This window comes from Pteropus alecto, unplaced genomic scaffold (assembly GCF_000325575.1).
Source record: "Pteropus alecto unplaced genomic scaffold, ASM32557v1 scaffold143, whole genome shotgun sequence".
Classification (NCBI taxonomy): Eukaryota; Metazoa; Chordata; class Mammalia; order Chiroptera; family Pteropodidae; genus Pteropus; species Pteropus alecto.
In genome coordinates, this window is record NW_006434828.1 from 1,317,870 (window position 1) to 1,338,758 (window position 20,889).

The following is a 20,889-nucleotide window of genomic DNA, read 5'->3' on the forward strand; positions in this document are numbered from 1 at the left end:
ACATGGGTCCGGGGCTCGGCGTTCTTTCCAGCGCGTCGTGTGTCAGCCCAGTTCGTCGCCGCAGCAGCCCTGTGAGGCAGAAACGGGTGACGATCCCTATTTTAAAGTTGGGGAAGTGGGGACCCAGAGCGTCCAGTCGCGTGCCCCGAGCACGCAGCTTCTGAAGGTTCGAGGTCGGGGCCCAGGCGCCGTCTCCCTGAGGCCGCGCCGTGGCCGGGAGGAAGCTGACTTGTCTCCTGCAGACTGACTCAGTTTCTGAAACCAGAAAATGACATCACTCCGTGAATTGACTGCAGTGCGTGTGAAACGAGTCTGATTATATTACTGGAAACGCCTTGGCCGGCAGTAGCATTCGGGAAACAGAATAAGGCCGAGAAAAGCACTGCATGGGGAAAAATAAACGATGCGCCTTCTCAACAGGCCTGGCGAGGCTTTAGAAATCAGAAGAAGGCCTTAAATTTTGTGATGGGCAAAACCCGGAGGGGGAGGTTCCTCCTCTCCCACGTTGGGTCACATGGCCGAGGAAAGGCCTGGGGTCGCCAGTGTCCTTAGAGGACACAAGTGTATGCTCTTCATGTTCAAAACCTGTGCTTTGAAGTGCTGCACGTCCTAGCAGATCAGCCCAAGAAATCTCAAGTGTTTGAGAGGTTCAGATAGACCCAACATCATGATGGCGGCAATTCCTATGTAACTCGAAATTTGCAAGGTCTAACTACTGGTCCGGTTGTTTCCAGCCGTATCTAATTATTAAAATCGTCACATAGCCAAGGAGTGGTGCTGGCCCCTTGGAGGTCACTGTCCTGCCGGCCTTCAGAAGAGGCCCGTGGCGGCTGAGAAGACAGGAAGCCGTTTTCAGATCCGACACGTTTGTTTTGTGCAAGCTGGGTTTGAACACACATGGGTTATACAGCTGGGTCGCTGTTTGATTTAGCCCAGAACGAGAAGAATCTCTCTTGCCATGGAAAGCTCAGTATACTAGATCAGTCAAGGCAGATATGATCGAGAAGGGAAAGGTACGTTATAATTCAGTTTGGGATTTTGTGCTGTTTTGATTTACATGATAATTACGACTCTCCCTGGGCTCATGTCGCACGCTTGCCCCGTGTTGGGTGCGGGAAGCACGTGGGCTGGAAGGGTCGCCCTCACGGTGGGGCGTGAGCTCGCTGTTGTACGGGACGCCTGCCAGCACTGATCCCCACGACACAAAGCCACGTCTCTTTCACCAGGCCCACGACAGCCTTTACGAATAAAAGAATCAGGCCATAACCGCCGGCTTTGCCTGTCACCCCGAGGCCTCCGGTTTGCCAGGTGCCTTCTTCCTGTGGTGGCCACGTGTCACACGGACGTGGCATTTACAAGCATTAGTCGAGTGGTGTGTCGGAGGCAGCCCCAAAAGTGAAACTCAGGAATTCTGTTGCCTGTTTCGGGAAACAAAATGGTTTTTCACGGGGTTTTTCACTTTGGAGCTGCCTCCTGCCTTGCTATTGTGACGATCCTTTGGAGACAGGGGAGAAATTGTCTTCTTTGAGGTATGTGATCTGAAAGGACAGGGCAAGAAGATTTTTCCAGAGTTTTACAGCATTTTCCTAGTGGTTTTAGGGTGCCACTTCCTCTGTGCCTGTGACTACCTATGAGGCTCTTGTTTATTATCCATGAATGTTGAGCTTGAACATTTGCTCATCTCCGAATGGATGGTGTCATGTCTGTCTTTATAAATTAGCTTCCTTTGAAAAAACAGTGTTGCGTGGAGTTCGGGAATAGCAGTGCATTGAGCGATGCTTCTCTTACATACTGCTTTTCGAGCCCAGAAGTAAAGGCTTTTTAAAAATAGAACTTGTACAAACTACTGCTTCCTCTTTGCACCACAGACGCCCATGAAGTGCGGTGGAAATAGGGAATAATGAGTCACTCCTTTCCTCAAGGACGAGACAGACAAATCTGAAGACCGTTTCTAATTCCTTCGTGCAGGTCCGGCTCGCGTGCCCCGCCCCCAGCTGTGAGCATATAGCATCCTCGCGAGAGCCGTGGGCTGCTTTGCGAACATCACGCTGCACTGGCGGTTCTCAAACCTGCTGGCCTAGGAACCCCCTTACTTTCTTTTCTGTAGATTATATCTGCTGATATTTATCATGTGAAAAGTTAAAACTGAGAAAGTTCTGAAATAGTCACATAACTCATTCAAAATAATAGTAAAACTATCGATTACATAATATTATCGCATGAATAAGATTTCCATGAAAAACGTTTTCCAGAAGAAAATCGTGACAATAGCATTGTTTCACATTTTCTTCAAGGCTCTTTGCTCCCTGGTTTGGTAAGAGAGAGTTGGGTTGTCGTGGCTGCTGCTGACTTCGGTCTGTCATGATGTATTGTTTTGGTCAAAGTGAGAGAAATTCTTGTCTTATACAGTCTGTCGGAAACAGGAGGTGTATTTCAGTAGCCGTTGGGGATCATCGTGGATGTTCTTGGATCCTACACCGAAATTCAACATGTGACAGTTTCCTACAGCTTAGGAATGCAGCATGGAATCTGAAACTGTCACCGAATTTTTCCTTCTCTGCTGCATTAGAATCCATTGATCTGTCTTGTACTTTGAATAATCTTTTATCTACGGCCATGCTACCCTGAAGGAGCCCGATCCTGTCTGATCTCAGAAGCTAAGCAGGGTCGGGCCTGGTTAGTACTTGCATGGGAGACCACCTAGGAAGACCAGGTGCTGTAGGCATTAAAAAATAAAAAAATAAAAAAATAAATAAATAAATAAATAAATAAATAAATAATAAGAGATTGTAAGCTGACAAAGTCCTTGCAATCTGTGAGGTCAACCAAGGGTTGCCTCACCTAAAGAAAGTAAGTAAGTAAATAAATAAATAAGCAAAATAATCTTTTATCCATGCATCAGTCATTTCAAAGGTATTGTTTAACTGAGGTATGGAGATGTCCAGATGGTGACACTTTTCATTATGTCATATCCCAAAATCATAGTTGTGTCACCACCGGGCTTGTCAGAGAAATATAAGTATTTGGCAGGTGTCAAATTCATGGTGAGAGATACAGGTTTTTAAAATTCTCACTGTCACTGGAATGCTCATTGGTCACACATACTGTCAGCTGTTTTCCTTGCAATGTTCACTTTGTTCATTTTCCAGAGACCTATCTGCCAGACGCTCAAGACTGAATCATTATAGTTAATGTCTGATATGGTCCTTTCAAGTAAAAATGTCGTCCCAGCGAAAATGGCTAGTTCAGCTTGCAACTCAAACAGTCACCAAAGTGGTTTTCCACAAGTGAACGCTCGGCCTGAAGGACCTGGCAGGCACGCTTCACGTGTGCTTTGTAGGTCACCACCCAGAACATCCAAAAGGTGTGTACTCCAGGGTTGAAAAGAATTTTTTTAATCAGTTGCTTTTTTTTTTTTTTTGGTTTATTAAGAACATGCTTACGTGCAACTGTTCTTGTTTGCATGTAGAGAGCATGAGAATGAATAAAATAATGACTAAACCTTACAGTTTGGTGCCACTGCCTTGATTTCTGCTAAGGAGCCAGCGTTTTTACCCACCAGCAGTTTAGCGCCATCAGCAAATTTCAACACAGTGAAAAAGGCAGACAGTGTCTTGGAATTGTTTTAAAAAATAGTACTGAACTAGTCAGCCCCCTATCAGGGTGCAAAGGACAACAGTTTGAGGACTCCTAAGCTGGATCATGCAAAGAGGAAAAATCCAGTTAGAATGACCACGGCAAAAAGACCCAAGCAAATATCAGTATGTCCTAACAGTGACCTTAGACAAAATATTATGTATTCGTGTAAGATACTAAATTTCTCAACATTTATGTACAGGTAGAAATCACATCTTACTGGGGAAATCTAATGGAAACAAAGATTTCTACTATTTTTCTCCGCTATCTAATTATGGAAATGAAGAGTCTTAATACTTTTTAAAAGTATGTGTAAAATTGGAAATGATGTCCATTGCATTATCTGTACTTGAAGAGAGAGCAGACTTTCAAAGCATTTCTGACCTTGAGATGCCAGCCATACTGTTTATGCATTTCGGTTTAGCTTTAAGATCTTGTTAACTGCGTTTGGTACCCTGTGAACACTTGGAGCAGACCATCTTTCACCAGACAGCCAAAGGTAACGTCCCGGTGGGAGACACTGAGAATCAATACAGTAAGAGTATTTTTAGGGACTCTTGATGGATGGCTGTATTTTGAGCTTAACGTGGAGTGCCAAGTGCCCCAGAGCTGACTAAGATGAACTCGCCATTTACTGAGCCCTGTAGACGCCATCACGCACGTGGAGGGTGCTGAGATCCCCAGGGCCAGCGAAAAGCGTGTCTTTTCCCTTCGTCCTTTCGGGGAGAACTCCTGAGGTTTTTTTTTTTAAGTCGCCCTGTGTGGCGTTTTGCTCGCGAGGACTTTGTGCCACTCTCCCTTCTGGAGCATGGTGTCATCCAGCTGATCATCTCCCCATCCTGGTACCGCATAACCGCGAGATTCTAGGACAGCGTCGTACAGCAGCCAATCAATTAATCTTCCGCGTCAGGAGGGACCTGGTCCACCGAGGCACTAATGAGTCCGCGGCCTCTCGGAAGGCGGCCCCGCGGAAGGTGGGAGCCACGTAGGCTGTGCTGCTGTCAGAAGCCGAAAGCCGGGGGCGGCAGCACAGTTCTCACTCGCTGGCAGGTTTCTCTCATTGCACCTCATTTGCATCTGGGACATCAATTAGCATGTTTGTTGAGGCTAATTGAATGAAACTCAATCATAGCTCTTAATTGCTTGACTATGTGAAAAGAAATCACATTAATGCAGCTAATTAAGTGTACGGCAATAGATGCAACATAATTAGGAGCGGAATGTAAAAAACAAGGGCTGGCAGAGGTGTGGAGCGGGGTTGCAGGGGACACGAGGCACGGCCGCAGCCGCGGACGTCACTCCCGCAGCCGCTCGGCGAAAACGACCCACGCGAGGAGCATGGACGGCCGGCCGAGGAGAGAAATGCAAATAGGGTTGCCATTACTACTTTTTCAAGCTGTTGAGGGGCAGGAGATGGCACCTCTGGGGGGCCTGGCTCTTGAGTGGGCCCCGGGGACTTGTTAAGTGCTGTTTAAAAGTACTTGGCTTTGAATTACCCTCATGCCTTGTTAAAGGGTTTTTTCCCCCCTTTTATCTTCGATCAGCATTTTCTACAAGGAACACGGAGAAGCGGAGTGTCTGTAGCATTTGCATATCAAAATCAGGCTTGCCATCTCGATTTTACCCAGGGAGCTCCCTGCCTCACTCAGACCCGTCAGCCCATACACCCCGCTTCTGAGGAGGCAGCGTTGTTTGGCGCTTGTAGCTTTAATTCCTCCCGAACTGGGCCCAGGAGAGAGGAAAAGGCCGAGTTCTTTCAAAAGCGGAAAACTCGGCGTCTCCAGTTTCTCTTGGGAGACGCTGGAAGCCACAGACTCACGTGTCTCTGCATCCCACCTGTGTCTGAAGCGCCACCTCGAAGGGCATCCATGGATGAGGACTTGCATTTTGCAAAGTTTTTAAAACTTGTTATGGCTTGAAATTTAAAACGTGCCAAATTTATATTGTGTTTTGTTTTTTTTTTAAAGAAGTAGCTCTGGTGAAGTTTCAACACATAAATAACTCAGACAAGAGGACAGATCCCGCCTCTCCCGGTGCATGCTGGGCCAACAGATCCCCCCAGTGCATGCTGGGCAACAGATCCCCCTCCCCCAGTGCATGCTGGGCCAGAGACAAATGTGTTCCCTTGGCATGTCAGACCCAGAGAGCAGACACTTGGTAGATTTCTGTAATGATTCTAAATAAAATGTCCTGGTTATTGTATGTTAAAATATGCCTATTAAAAGAGCCCATGCTGAGGCTTAGTCACTATCTGATTAGTCTCATTTTGGAGCCCATAAGCAATAAATGCTCAATTACACTCCTGTTATCGTATTTTAATTTGTTAAGAATTGGCATTAAAGAAGAAAGTTATAGCAAGTTGATATTTTTAAAGGAGTACGCAAGAAGGAATTCATTATTTACAAGCCTTAACTTTGGTCTCAAAACTTGGGTTTGCGTATTTTCGGTAACGTTAATGGAAGTCAGTGAACGACACTTAAGAACGACCTTTGTTTTTTTTAGGTGACCTTGACGTTAGCGCTGCACTAACTACAGGTCGCTTCCTTCCCTGATGTGCTGTCCGTGCCCCATCCTCAGCACACCGACCTTGGGCAAGAGGCTTCCAGCCCTTTCTGTCCTTCGGTCCGTTCTAAGGATAATGACTCTATGCCTCTGCTCCACATCCTTCTTCATAGTCAGTCATATTTGGGGGAGTTCTCAGGCGTCTTGACTTCCGTGTGGAGTCTTCAGCCTGCACCAAGCTGGACACAGCTGTCCTTTTCCCCAAAGCCACAGCTCTCCTCCAAGATGGCCATGGCCGACCCCAGCCAGCCCGCCTGGTGGGCGTCGAGATGGGCCAGCGCCTCTGCCCCGTGGCTGACGCTGCTGAGGGCGGCGTACCTCGTCCCCTCCTCTGGAGGGCTCGCTGGGTTTGCCCCCATCGCACTGCAGACTCTGATCCTCCATCCGTCTTTAGTCCCCTGTGCCTCCTGGTCCTAGGCATCTGAGGTCTGTCCTTAGGAGGTCACCGGGGACCCTGAAGCATCTTTCCTCCGGGGATAGTGCGTGGCGAACCTTCTAGGCTCTGGTCACCGCGGCGGGGTCGTGCCCTCCCGTTACAGCGTCTCGTCCTGCCTCTTCCTCTGTTGCGAGTCCCTCTCCGCCCTCTCTCCCGGGTCTGGGCCGGCTCCCAGGCAGCCGCACCTCTGCGGGCTTCATGTCGGGGCGAGGACTCTTTATGCTCGAGGCCCGCCCTCCCTCCTGCAGACGACTCCCTGTACCCAGGACCCATTTCCCGAAGCCGCTGGCACCCTTCTCTTGGCTTCCGTCACTCTGGGCCCCCGAAGCTTCCTGGACATACTGCGGCCGACATCCCTCATGCCTCAGGCTGGGTCTTCATCTTCTAGAACGTTATCTCGTTCTCTCTCGGCATCGGTTGGCTGTCGTTGGCAGTCACGAGGAAACAGCTCATTTTTCCAACCTTCCTGGGTCCCTTGCAGCCCACAAACTGGTTAGTTCGGCACTTCCTCTGAAATTGCGTTGACCCAAACTTAACATTTTATGCTCAGTATGAATTACTTGGGGTCTTTCTTCAATATTCTAAAAGGAACCCACCAAGATTCTGCGAGGAGGGCATCTGTTTATTCCATTTCCTGCTTAGTCTTAAAACACGTGAAATGGTACTTACCCACGAGTGCTTTAGAATCTGTCCTCTCCTAGTGTGCAGTGTCAGCTTAATAATGACATGTTGATGGGGACAAGGCGGCTGGTTGCCCAAAAGCTGCACGAAAGGCTCGGTGATTCCTAATTCACAACAGGCCCCTCGCCCGGCCTTCCGCTGCCTTTCCCCGCCCCCCACCCGCCCGCAGCCCTTTGGCGTATCTTAGTCCACACCGAGTTGTTCGTCGCTGAGGGGCCGCACAGGGCCGTCACCGCCAACCCAGGCTTCCTGCGGTTCCCTGGCAGCTGCTCGTCATTCACCCCCAGAGCATAGTGGACAGCGAGGCGACACTTGCGCACCAAGTAAGACACTTAGTTTTCAACATCCAGCCGTCATACACTCGCCGGTGACCTCCGCGCTGTTGGGACACCATGCCACCACCCCCGCGCTGCCCTTGCTGGTCCTGAGCCATGCCTTGAATTTTACTTAGAGATTTCGCCCGACGCCCCCCCGGACAGCTTCGGTCTCGTCTAGGTGTGTGGCGGGGTTGCCATCTGAGACAAAGGCCGTAAAGAGCAGCAGTTGGGAAAATGGGATTTCGTGTCCGTGTTTACTTTCCCCGGGGGTTTCTCGTGCCCTCTGATGGACGCATCCGCCGTGGCGCCTGGTGTGTCCAGGTTCGGGGTTAGTTCGGGACTCAGGGCAGAGCTCTGGTTCAGTGCGATGGTGCTGTCACCACACCACACAGACCACGACCTCGTGATTTCTGAGGCGCCCGCCGCAGTGGGAAGCGCGCGGGAGCGTAGCGCGTGGCGTCAGTAGAGCACCTAGGCCCGGGCGGTGCTGGGTCTTCCTTTTAATCTGTCTTGGATGTTTGACGTTTTGCACAGGATTACATGCAGAACATCCACGGCAAAGAGATCGACCTTCTCAGAACCACTGTGAAGGTCCCTGGGAAGAGGCCACCCCGTGCCACGCCGGCCTGCGCGCCCGTCTCCAGCCCGAAGGCCAACGGCCTCGCCAAGGACATGAGCAGTTTACACATCTCACCAAATTCAGGTAAGCGCACAGCACCCACGCCGGCCAAGCCGAGTACGACGGCCACCACGGCCGGAGGCCTCCGTCGAGCTGTGTGGGTCCCTTGGAGACTAACTGTTATGTCGTAGATTAAGGTTTAGAGGCCTCGCCTCTTCTGCGGGTGACCCCTCCTCCATACCTGTCGGTCCCGTGGCTGCCAGCAAGCAGATGCTGGCACTTTGGGTCACGGCTGCGTGAACTAAAGCACTAGGTTTCCCCAGAACGGGGTGGCTGTGAGTTTTAATGCATGATGGAGGGTGTCAGGGCCATCTAAACAACGTGAATGAATTGTTGACGCATCACGGATTCGCGTTAACTAATCTGGAGCGGTCCAGCGTGTAGATGTGAAGGCCTTTGGGAGCGAGGCTGAAGGAAGCAGCCGGACCCGTGTGAAGTTTACGTTCTCAGTCGTTGGTTTTCTTTTTTCTCTCGTTTGCTTTTTAGTTCAGCATCAGAGAAAGATAGTGTTTCCTCAGAGTTAGGTGTAAATTCCTGGCCTTCGTGTGCACGAAGCCATTCGGAAACGGGGTTCGTTTTCAGTTACCAGGCTTTGCAAACGACGGCCCTGGCCTTGACCTTCGGGTTTGGGACGGCGGAAAAGGCGCCGCAGACACACCGAACGCCGTCGGCGCGCAGGTCTCTCCCGTGTGCTTCCCCAGGTCCCTTTCCTCTCCCCCGCCGTGTCCCATCTTCGCCAGACAAGTTCCTGTTCCACAGCGGCTTCTGGCCTCCGTCTCTGCTCCTTAGAGGGGCTGCCTTTCCCCCTTTCTGGAACGTTAAGTGCTTTTTAAGAGAGCCGGTGCCGACCCCGCGGTCCTGTGGCATAAACGACATTGGTCGGCGACAGCAGAACCCGCAAAAGGAGCGAGAATTTGGGTCCCTCAGCCTGGGTTCTGCTGCCTGCTTCCGAGGGGTGCCCGGCAGGTCACCGCTCCACCGGCGCTTCGGGCTGATGTGGCGGGCCCGCCCATGTCACAGAGGTGATGGCGGGTGAGGCCGCATGTACGGAAGTGCCACGAGGCTTGTCAAGGACAGTACAAAGGCCAGCCGTGGCTCCTCACCAAAATAAACCTGGGCCCTCCGCTAATGGAGGGACACACCAGCTCCCCCCTGACAGGGGAGAAGCGTATCGTGCCTGGTCTCTGTGACCTGCTGACCTTCTTTCTGACGCGGACGCGATCCTTCCCTTTGCGTGCCGGCGCGGTACCTCTGCAGGATGAGAGAGAAAAGCGCCCGAGGAAAAGAATCGTCTGTAGTGACTCCAAAGCCGGTGTCTTTGCGGCTTTGTATTTCTAGATTCGGAAACTGTGCACTGCCTGTTCCGTGCCAGGCATCGTGCGTGCTGTGGGTAGCGAGACCTCCGGAACCTGGGTACGAGGCAGCCCCTTATAACCAGCCAATTTTCCGCTTCCCCCTCTAGCCCATCGTGTCACATGTATCCATTTATTTATTCAAGTCAACAAGCATCTGTGGAATTTCCGATGTATGCTAAGGCATCGTCGCAGGCCCTGGGGACACGGGAGAATAAGACATAATCCCTGCCCTCAAGAATCCTACCCTCTGGTCGGGGAGAGAGACGAGGAGACAAATCCAGGCAGTGCAGTGCAGTGCAGCAGCTCACAGTCGGGGTGCACACAGGCGTGAGGGCCCGGGGGCCGCGTGGTCCACTGTACCCCGGGAGGTGGGCAAGGCACCTGGGCCGCGCTACGCGTAGTGCAGGGCCGGGGACTTTCTAGGCAGGATGAAGGAAGAGCTCTGACAATTTGAATTACCGGACATGTAAGATTTGGAGTTTGAACTTCTTAACCTTGAGACTGGAGATCTTTGGGGCTCAGCTGCCACTCGTCCTAAGGAAAACGTAATGTTTGATAACAAAGAGAAAATGCAAAACGCCACGTAAACTCTACAGCATCCCATGGCGTGGGTTACATCACGGACCTCTGCTAAGGGAGCGAGTTCGCGTCTTCCGAAGGCTAATTTCTCAGGGCCCAGTTTGGTCCTCTTGCAGACGTGCTGCCGGGGGGTGGGAGGGCTCAGGGCGCAGCTGGAATGTCTTTCCCATCGTCAGCCCCTCCGTGTATTCCAACACGGCCGTTCAGCCCTAAGCCCGGCCCCTTCGCCTTCTCCTCTGGGTCACAGGTCGGGACGTGGGAGGGAGGGGCTGGCAGCCGCAGAAGCAGAGAACCACTTCCGTTGTCGACCATTGGATTAGCTGGAAGTGTTTCTTTCTTTTTACAGTTTCTTTCCTTTTTTTGTTTTCTTACCTCAATGTCACTGAATTAGGTGAAGTTTTATGCCTTCCCTTCTAGTAACTTTTCCATTCACATAGACCTGACACATGGACCTCAGTCTGCGCGTAACACTGATTATTGTCTTAAACGTCCATGCGTGAAGTGATTCAGGCAGTGGGCATAAACATTTATAAGAATCTCGATTCATATTTCCAAACCAATTTCTAGAAAGGTTTCGCATGTAGTATCCTTCCATCCACCCCGCAAGTGCCCATTTCACCCTCCCACACGTGCTAGCATTGATTTAAGTGTCGTTTTGAGACTCTGCGTTCTGATGATGAGCAGTTCACCTCACACTTTGTTTATTTTGATTTCTTCAGCGAGTAGCGAGGCTGAGCATCTCACGTGTCTGTTGGTCATACGTGTTGTCATTTAGAGGTATCCTTTGTCCATTTTTGCGCTAGGTGCTTGTTTTCTTACCTATTCGTAATAACTCTTTGTATGTTAAGGATATTAGCACTTTATAATGTTTTGCAAATATTTCCCGTTTCTTCTTTGTTTTTTATGCCTTACATTCTTATTTATATGTAGAGTTTTCCCCCTTTTTAATATATAATCATATCATAAGTCTTTTACTTCTGTGGTTTCTACTTTTGACATTTAAAAAGCATTTAAAAATCTTGAATTCAGATCACAATTCACATGTATATGTATTTCTGAGTTTGGGCATTTTATTGTTTTTTCCTTTTTTTATATTTAACCTCTAATCTACCTTTAATTTGGGTCTATTATATGGGATCTAATTGAACTTTTTATTTAAATAGATAATTTGTTGAATTATTTTCTTTTCCTGTTGATTTTCTTGGTCCCCATCATTGTACAACTAACTCATTTAATCAAACCAGATACGTTTCTGAGCTCGAGAATCTGTTTCATTGACCTGCTATTTCCACGTTGTCTGACCTGATGTGTGTTTACCACGTGTTCTTAGAGTTATGACGGTTTCTATCTGGCAGTGTAACACAGTTTAATATCACTCCTCCCGGTTTTCTTGGCTATTCTTACCCATTTACTTTTTCCAATAAACTTCAGAATAACTTGAAAGCTTCTCCTTCTCCCTAAAAATTGTGGCTCTAATTGTCCTTGCTTTTACCCAACTATTAATAGTGGAGGAACTGAGTCTCTACGGTATAGGGTTTTTCATCCTGAGACACAAATCTTTCCCAGTTGATTGAAATTTATTTATATCCCTCAGTAAAGTTGAATATTTTTCTTCATTTAGCTCCTTTTTCTGTCTTGTTAATCCATTCTGTTAGTTTCTGGTGAATTGTGAGACTAATCTTTTGGGGAGGGGGGGCACATTATAGCGTCTAATCGCTAGGAAACGAGAAAGCCCCCGGTTTGTGTAGCTTTCCCGTCCAGCCGCCTCGCTGAACTCCGGCGAGTCGGAACAGCCGTTTGCATTTCTAGCGCGTCATCATTCCTTCTGTTTTTCAAAGTCTAACGCCCGACTGTGTCAGCGCTGACTTCTGGTTTCTGCTCACTGACCTAACGACGTGGGTGTCTCTCTGCTTTGCCTCCTGGGCCGTCCACTTACTGTCGTGTCATCACTGAGTCTGCCGTGTGTCAGGCCCGACGAGTGTCTGGTGACCCGGCGGGGCGGGGGCAGGGAGCGGGGGCGGCAGTAGAAACCCTCCTTCCGGGGCCTCAGCCTCCAGTGGACGTGGAGAAGTCAGAAGCACACGCAGATAAGATCACTAAAGCTGTGACAGGTGCTGAGGGGACATAGGGCACACCCGGATGGGGACGTTACCCGTGGGAGGGGGTCTCGGTCGTTTCAGGTATCGGGGAGAGGTTTGCCAGCGTGGGAATGTCGACTGCCTTTCCTACGATACAGTGTCGGGAATCTGATGATCCTAGTGCCAGCTTTGGGCTTGGGGACGCGGGCAGGAAGACATTGTCGAAGCAGGAACCGAATCTTTACAGTGCCGAGCTACCTCACATGCTGGTGACTGAGCCCGCGTCTCACTGGAGGCGGGGGGGGGGGGCGCCCGTTAACCAGAGCAGAGAGCCTCAGGGAAGATGGGGCCGTCCCAAGCTCCCCCCGGGCAGCCGCGAGCACCGCACAGCGGCTGTGAGGCGCGTTTAGGCAGAGCCAGCCGGTGGCGTCCCCACAGCCAGGACCCTGACAGAGAAAGTTAGCAACACCCCGGGCTGGCGGGGGCAGAGCCTCCCGTGGGGATGCTGACGCCTGAGAGAGAAGGAAGCAGGCTGGGAAGCCTGGACCTCCACACAGCCGCAGTGGAAAGGAATGGCAGAGTGCCCCAGAGTGCCCCAGCCCGCCCGCCCACGATCCCCACGCGGCGGGTCGCAGCCGGAACCCACCAGTGCCCGTGCTTCACACACCTGGCGCAGGGCTGCCGAGGAAACCCCCTTCCTCTGCCTGACGAGCCCACACGCCCTTATTCATGAGTGTGGATGGACAACCAGCGCATTCGTGGAAGCTGACAGTAGACACGTGAAGGATCAGGGTGAGCGAAGGCCAACCGATCCTAGAAGAAGGAACGATGGTTTGGGGAAAGAGAATTTAAGAGGAAATTATAGAGCTGCTATCCTCAGGAAGGGTTAGAGGTTAGTTACTGTACCCATAAAATGGAACGAACAAAAGATTGTGTGAAAAACCAAAGCATTATTGGAAATTAAAGAAAAAAGATTGCAAAAAAAATTGCTAGATTAACTACTATAAAGAAGATGGCCAAAGACACTGTAATCAAAGATATAGCAGAAGAAATTATGCCGAGGTTGACGAAGGATGTGCAAGGGTCTTTCCACCTGAAGGATTGAGATGGAAAGTGGAAGAGGCTCTGTAAACATAGAGAAAACCCTAGAAGGCACCCAGGACAGGAGAAGAGCGAGGTCGCCCGCCCGGGAGGAGCTCCAGTGGTCCGCGGAGCTCTCGGAACCACCACGTGCCAGAGGATAGGAGAGTCCCCTCGAAGGACAGATACTTTCGATCCTAGAAGCCTGGTCAAAGCCACACTATTACCAATCAAGTGTGAAGGTAGAAAAAAGGGCCTTTTTAGATGACGTATAGAGACGTAGAACATGTCTCTCTCGATGGGTTTTTGAAAAAATTACTTCAGCATCTACTCCAGTGAAAAATAGATAGGAGGAGAAGGGAGAAGACGACGGAGGATCCGAAAGGTATTTATTTACTCGGGCCCGTTTGATTTCTCCATCCTCCAGGGTCACTCGCTCAGGGTGCCCCTGGCAGTGTCTGCCATGTCCATTCCTTTGGCTTGGAACTTACATTGCACTGAGTTGCCATCAGAAGTGACACTTTAGAGAATGTGCCCAACCGTGGTTTTGGGTACACGTGCTTCCAGAGAAAGCAGTCAGATGTCCAAGAATATTTCCCGACGTGAGTTTTTGTCCAGGCTGCTTTGGTAGGATCATATCCACGTAAGACGACGAGCAGAGAGGTGTCAGCTCTGCCAGTTGTTTTGACATTTAAGTGGAGAGCAGGAAACCCTCGTGGCCAGCCATCGGCTTCAGAGTCAGAAACACTGACTAGACTCCCACCTCCTCGATCTCGGGGCCCTTGGTGGGCGTCGCTGTAAACCTCAGTGTCCTCGCCTTTCAGGTGGGAAGTGTACAGGTGCGTGCTCTTAGGAGGCAAGCACACCACATGCCTTTCCAGAGCGTGGCCCACGGGGAGCCTTCAGGATGCTGTCGGGCATCCGTCATCGGTCGTGCTCATCACCGACGAAGAAGAGGGCCGAGAACTTCCGTGTTCAAATTAATTTTTAAACGCCGTGAAGCGTTTGTTTGTACGGCCTCTGGCAGACGGGAACGGGCCGACGCGAGGGAGCCGAGCCCCGCCACACACAGCCTTCCCCCTTGGCGGCAGCGAGCCGCCCCCACGTCTCTAGCCCTGCCTTCTCTGTAACGCTGGGTCGTGACATTTTGTTCTAAAACGACAGCTACCTCCTTGTCCCCAAAGTGTGTCTTTGTTGGGTGTTTGCCATTTTTATCTTAACCGGATGGATGCAGAGACCTTCGTCACAGGAACCCTTTCGAAACTTCTCCGCCTCCCCGACTTCAGGCGCCCAGTGGCTTCAAAATGCCGAAGCCCTCGGGAGGGTGGAGGCTACATTTCCGGGGCGGGGGGGAGGAGGCGGGGGGTCTCCATGTGTTTGGAGTGTTGAACTGCCGTTGACATCTAAAGTCTCAACCACGCTGTTTTCCTGCACACTTCAGTAATCAGGACATCCAGCAAACCCATAAAAACCCAAACTAATAGCATGAATATTCAGTGACCTAGAATACTAATTATCGTCATGAATATTAATGTGATCGGACTTGCTTTTTCCTCTCCTCTCTCTCTCCCGTCCTCCTCCTCCCTCTCTCTCCCTCTCTCTCTCTCTCTCTCTCTCTCTCTCTCTTTTTTTTTTTCCACTTAGCCGGCTCTAACCACGGGTCATAATGAGAGCATTTAAGAGGAAGCGCGCTCTGCGCCGTGACAGGGACTGGGGTAATAAGCAGAGCTTGATTAACGCGGTGCACTTGCGGGAGAGAGACGAGAGGCTTCACGTGGGCCTGCTCGGGGGAGGCGGCGAGACACCGGCGGCTCTGTTGCTGCTCCCGGAGATTAATGAGGCCTAAGAGTGCATTAGGAATAGTGACAAAGGTTTCATCTAATGGGCTCAGTCATTTTTCCTTTGAGTGACAGACGCACAGAAGTAATTGGCTGTGCAGAATGACAGCTCATTGGCGGTACTTAAGGATACATTATCCCCGTTGTGTGGCCCGCAGAGGCTGTTTATCAAAACTGCTCACACTGCAGACGCCGAGTCGCTAAGCTGCTGTTACGGTGGTAATAGCTATTAAAAAAAATAAAAAAAAAAAAAAAATAACGCCACATCAAAACTAGATCCGCTGTTGTCTCATAGAAACAAAGTTTTTCTTTGTTTAGTTTCAAATGGTCTAGAAAACATTCGAATGACTCTGGAGTCTGTTCCGTGGACCGAGTGAGCTCTGCACGTCCCCGCGTGTCTCCTCCGGGGGGTCGAGTGGCAGGCCGGACGCTGGGCCCCGGCCGGCTTCTTACGCCTCCCGCGCTGGTCGCCCACTCATTTCCCTTGGGGCTTTGTCCACGACGCCGAATCCTCTCCTGTGTGTGTCGGGTGCTTTGGCCAAACTCTTTTCAGACAACTTGGGAGAGAATACTTACAGAGGAGAGCCTTCTTGGCTGAGAATTATTTTGCTAAAAAAACAATCCAGAAATCAGTATCACGCGATGACAGTGATGACATCTGCCTCCGCGAACCAGGTTTCATTGGAGTAGGTCTCAATGGCTATTTAATAACTTATTGTTTTGGGGGGAGGAGGGGAATAAACGATTTATGGGGTTTCTTGGAGACGAAAATTTCAGGAAGTTTTAGCTACATCAGGAATTAAGCCGAAGAATCATGCCGTCTTCAGCTTTTGTGAGAAACGCGTTCTTATTATCAGTTATTTTTACATCTACCTGCTTCCCCCGCTCAGCTTTAGGCAGATTTGTGCCACCTCGTTTCTGTCGTTACGTCGTACGCTCTTTGAGGCATAGACCATTATCTCTCTTCCTTTGTCATCCTTTCCTAGTTTTGTGACCTAGCAAATATTTTTCCATTAAGTGACTATTACCGAGGGTCGCCCGTCCTGTGGCACGTAAGGGATAGATGTTGAAGATGGGCGTGGTCTGTCTCCTTCCTGGTCACCATGCCTCCGTCACGGCTTTCTGTGGCCGAGATCACCGGAGCACAGTTCCAATATAGATCAGAGTTATACCTGTCAGTTGAAGGAAACCTCCTTCAGTTGTTGGAACTCTAAATGGAGTGTTCTTTTCTGTAAGAACTGACCAAACAACTTGGTCCTCAATGATTTCCGTTAAAAAACGTAAGAGAGAAGTTAGAAATATTGAGCTGTACATCTCTGTGGGAATAGAGGTTCCTACAAGTAAATGAAAATCGCTTTAGAAGTGTGTTTTTCCTCTCAAAAATGTGTGTGGGGGGTGAAGAAATAATGTTTCAACTGTTGACGTGATGCTTGCAAGAACAGCAAGACCAGCAGAATGGTCAGCATGGGGAGAGCTGTAGGCGGGGTAATCTCTGCAGAAGGTCCCTGTGGCCTTTGAGGAGGCCACTGGCCGCTGGCCGGGCCTCGGCCGGAGTCTCAGGCGAGAGTCTTCTGTGCTGGAGTCGGGTCCGTGATTGGCCTGCTTGCTACGTCCCCTTTTCCACGTTGGCAGAGGGGAAGTTTTCAAAGTAGCCGTGGCATTTTGCCGGCCCCGACCTGCTGGCCCGGTGCTGTGCAGTTACCAGATGCAGAGAACGTCCGTCTTTCTGGAATGCTTCTAGTGAGAGGTGAAACCCAAAACATCCCGACCCACAAACAAGTCGGCCGCTTCGCGTCATCGGAGTTCTGGACGTGGCTGTTCCTCGGGGCTCTTGCTCCCTCCACGCCTCTCCTGTTCCCTTCTAAGAGATGATTGTCTAAGGACTGGGACGGAGAGAAGTTGGGGTGAGGGTAGGGGCCTGGAACCACCTCAGCCCCTCCCTGAAAGTTTCAGGATTAGAAAAGTCAGTGCTGTCAAATCAAAATGAATTTGGTACAAAATACACCTATTGCATTTGTCATATCAAGGAGAAAGGATATTTTAAAGATAGAACTATCACGTGTGGGAAAAGAAGAAACTGAACAATTGAATTAAGTCGCTGGGTGGGGAGGGGGCACTGAGCTACCAAGTAAGAACCTAGAGCACAAGATATGGGTGTCCTGGACTTCGCTTTATGAAACATTATCGCTTGATGCTATAATCATATGTTATGACTTAAAATCCTTAGTTTTATCCTCCTTTGGCATAATGTTGCCACATCTCATTATTACTATATCGCTTATAAATTCGTTCATGTAGCCGGACCAAGAAACGGATTTTAGCCAGGTAAGCGTCACGTAAGCATTGCGGAAACATGGAGCGAGCCTCGCGCTCACCGCCGTCTGTAGTGGCGGGCGTCCCTTAGGCAGATGGAGATGGGCAAGGTCAGAAGAGCAGGCATCACCCTGCAGTGACGCATACTGTGTGTAGCTGAAAAAGCCAGCTCTGTCCTTGGAATAAATATTCAAACTTATTTCTAAACAGAGCCACTTAAATGAGAACTTACCTTCTACTGTGCAGAATATTCGCGTCTCGGATTGTACCAAACGCAGACTGCCTCCCTCCCCAGCGTGGAGCAGTAACTGGCGATGGATGGGGTGTGAGCGGGGTCTCTGGTCCTCTAGCTCAGCTCGCCCACGTCAGGGTACGGCCCTCGTCCATCGCTGGCTTGTGTCACGTCTCAGGCCGCGTGATTTCTTTTCTTTCTCTCTGTCCTTATATCAACTGTGCCTCTGAAGCTTTGGCATCACTGATCATCACCCCTTAGGAATTCGGAAAGACCGAGAGTGTTCAGCGTGTCGTTGAGCTGTCCCCGTGCTCAGCACGGCACGGCCCATGGGGCAGGCGTCGAGAAAACGCCGTCGAGTGAACGAGTGTTTGGGCTCGTGCACAGCAATGACGACCACGACACTAAGACGCAGGTCTGAGGCCAACAACACGAGCTGTCGACACACGAAGAAACGTCTTCACGAGAGAACGCCCAACACAGTTAGCAGTATAACCATTTAAAGCTTTTACTAAACAATCAACTAGAGAAAAGGAAAATCCACTGTTGGTCATATTCATAACAACTAGCACCTGTAGAGGCTTTGCAGTTTACCAAGTAGTAGTACCTTATGTAATTCAAGCCTTATGTCAACCACACAGGCATATTATTTATCATTATTAGCACCATTTCATTCTTCTTTTTCTTATATTCATTTCACAAATTATGGACTGAAGTAAACACTTCAGATGCCTAGGTTCCATCTTCTTTTAGCTGACTGGTCATTAAGAAAATTAATTGGAAACATACATCATGAGTTAGAAAGATGTTAATGCCGTTTGACTCAATAATAACTCTTCTGGGATCGTATGCTAAGAAAAAAATCTAAAAGTAGAGGATGTCCTTTGCAGTGTCGTTTATAATAATGAGAAACTGGAAACAACCCAAATTATTCAGAAGTAGAAAAATGATAATATAAATGATCTACATTAAATCATTAAGACGTTATATATGCAATTATATATATATACATAATAATTTTGCGAAGATTATGGAAGAACATGGAAAATGAAAAGAAGTCATATTAAAGAAGTATGGCATAAAATTACACCTTTATGGTCGTAGCTAAGAAAAATTTATGCTATGTTTAACATAGAGACAATCTATTAGATGGGATTTTTATAGATTTCTAACTTATTTTTACATCTGTATAGTTTTGCAAGATAATCTTTAAGAAATTTGTACGGCAAAATTAACTCCTATTATGGCATCAGAATTAGAACAGGGAGACATCAGAATAAAATGAACTTTTTCTGAATTTCAGAAGTCACAGTGAACTGTCCGGTTCCAGGATTTTAATTCTGAACATGGCCACAGCGTTGTATTCAGTAGTAACGTTTTTAAGAAAAGATGCCGAATGTGTCCTTGGACAAGGTCCTCAGCCCAAACCCTGGCTCCCGCGAGGAAGGCCGCTTTCCGAGGCAGACGGCGGGGCGGGTGGGCCCCGCGCCCGGGCACGTCAACCGTCCGTGTCTCACCTTTTTGCTGGCGCTGTGAATGGCGTTCTTTTCGGGGCCATCACGAGAGGACGGCACAGTCGGCGAGGCCCGGTTCGAAGTGACGCGGCCATTGGAAGGGCCTCCGTCGTCCAGTCCTGACCCCAGCGAGCCCGGCTGCCCCACCTGGGTCTGCGCGTCGACCACTGCTTGAGCGTACGACATTGACATTGGAAGCCACAGGGCAAGGGGAAGGGACCGGCAGGGCGAGGGGAAGGGACCGGCTGCTTGAGCGTACGACGTTGGAAGCCACAGGGCGAGGGGAAGGGACCGGCAGGGCGAGGGGAAGGGACCGGCAGAAGCGGGCGGCTCTGCCTATTCCAAGGGTGAGGCCTGCGGGGCTGGGGGCGGGGGGCGCTCCCACCAACCAGGCCCCCGCAGTCATGACTCCTTTTCCGTTACAGGGCTCCACGGTGGGGACAGATGCTCGCTTTATACTCACGCGCCCGCTCATAAAGCGCTGTTTGGGTTTCTCTCTCCCACGCTCTCAAAGCACGTGAAACCTCCGTATCCCTTGTCACCGAGAGTTGTTTCTTTTTCAGATTCTTTAACCCCTAAGTCAAATGCCAAGTATTGTTTTTCTAATTAAACTCTTCGGGAAGGTCAAGCCTCGGTTTCGAAGATGGACGACCAAACGCAGAAAGTGCAGTGAGCAGAATTTTGTATTTTAAAGGAAATGATTGTTGATCAGTCTTTATTTGAATGCTCTGAACAGCCTATTTCAGAGTATATTTTTAAAAATCAGAACAGGCTATTTTTAATGTAATAAGCCTTAGCTTAAAAAGCGGGATTCTGTCTTTCATGTCTCTCAGTGGATGAAAACAATCCCTGCTCAATAGAAAACCGGCATCTTTTTCATGCTCGTTGGAGATCAGCCCAGGCAACATACTGATGTTCATTCAGATATAAATGCCGCGTTCACTTTGAAATGCAAATTGTTTAAAGAAAAAAAATAGCATACGGTGGAGGTAAGTACCTTTTCAAATCAACTCTTACACTTTAGGGCTATAAGTAAAGCTAAAATTATTCTTTGGGCTGAATCTGGCGCTTTTGATACAGGGAAGCGTGTGCTGATCGGGGCAGCCCAGTACGCACACGCGCGGCCACCGCAAGGAGCTGGTGCTGGGGCTCCGTGGATTAGCGTGGCACTGGGGCCTCCCCCTGCCAGCCTGGCCAGCAGCCGCCTGACCCACAGATGGCATATTCGAGGAAATTCTCTTGCTGAGTTCAGAATGGGCCAGGAAGTCAACCGTGTGGTCCATAGTAGTGCAGATAGTATTTGGAGAAAAAATACTGAGACAACACCAAGGAGATGCTGTTGTGACCTGCTTCCTGTGGACACAGTGTCCCATACTTTGTAGGGCCGGACCCCTCCTTGGACCAAATGCTGGTGAAACTGTCTCCTGCCTGACCTGACTCTCCGTGGCTTCTGCATTCACAAAGCATTCAGTTGACCTTTCTTAGCCTTTTTTTCTAAATGCTGGTGAAACTGTCTCCTGCCTGACCTCACGCTCCGTGGCTTCTGCATTCACAAAGCTTTCAGTTGACCTTTCTTAGCCTTTTTTTTT

At 49.6% G+C, this 20,889-nt stretch overlaps 1 protein-coding gene and 1 pseudogene across 1 annotated transcript in view; both read left to right on the forward strand.

The window, feature by feature from the left end:
* AGAP1 (ArfGAP with GTPase domain, ankyrin repeat and PH domain 1) overlaps positions 1 to 20,889 on the forward strand; it is a 432,072-nt gene that overhangs the window by 308,456 nt on the left and 102,727 nt on the right. Inside the window, exon 11 of the mRNA XM_025045420.1 lies at positions 8,167 to 8,335. Within this exon, the coding sequence (XP_024901188.1) occupies positions 8,167 to 8,335 (169 nt within the window). The remainder of the gene's footprint in view (positions 1 to 8,166; positions 8,336 to 20,889) is intronic.
* Positions 2,607 to 2,725, forward strand: LOC112478337 (annotated as a pseudogene).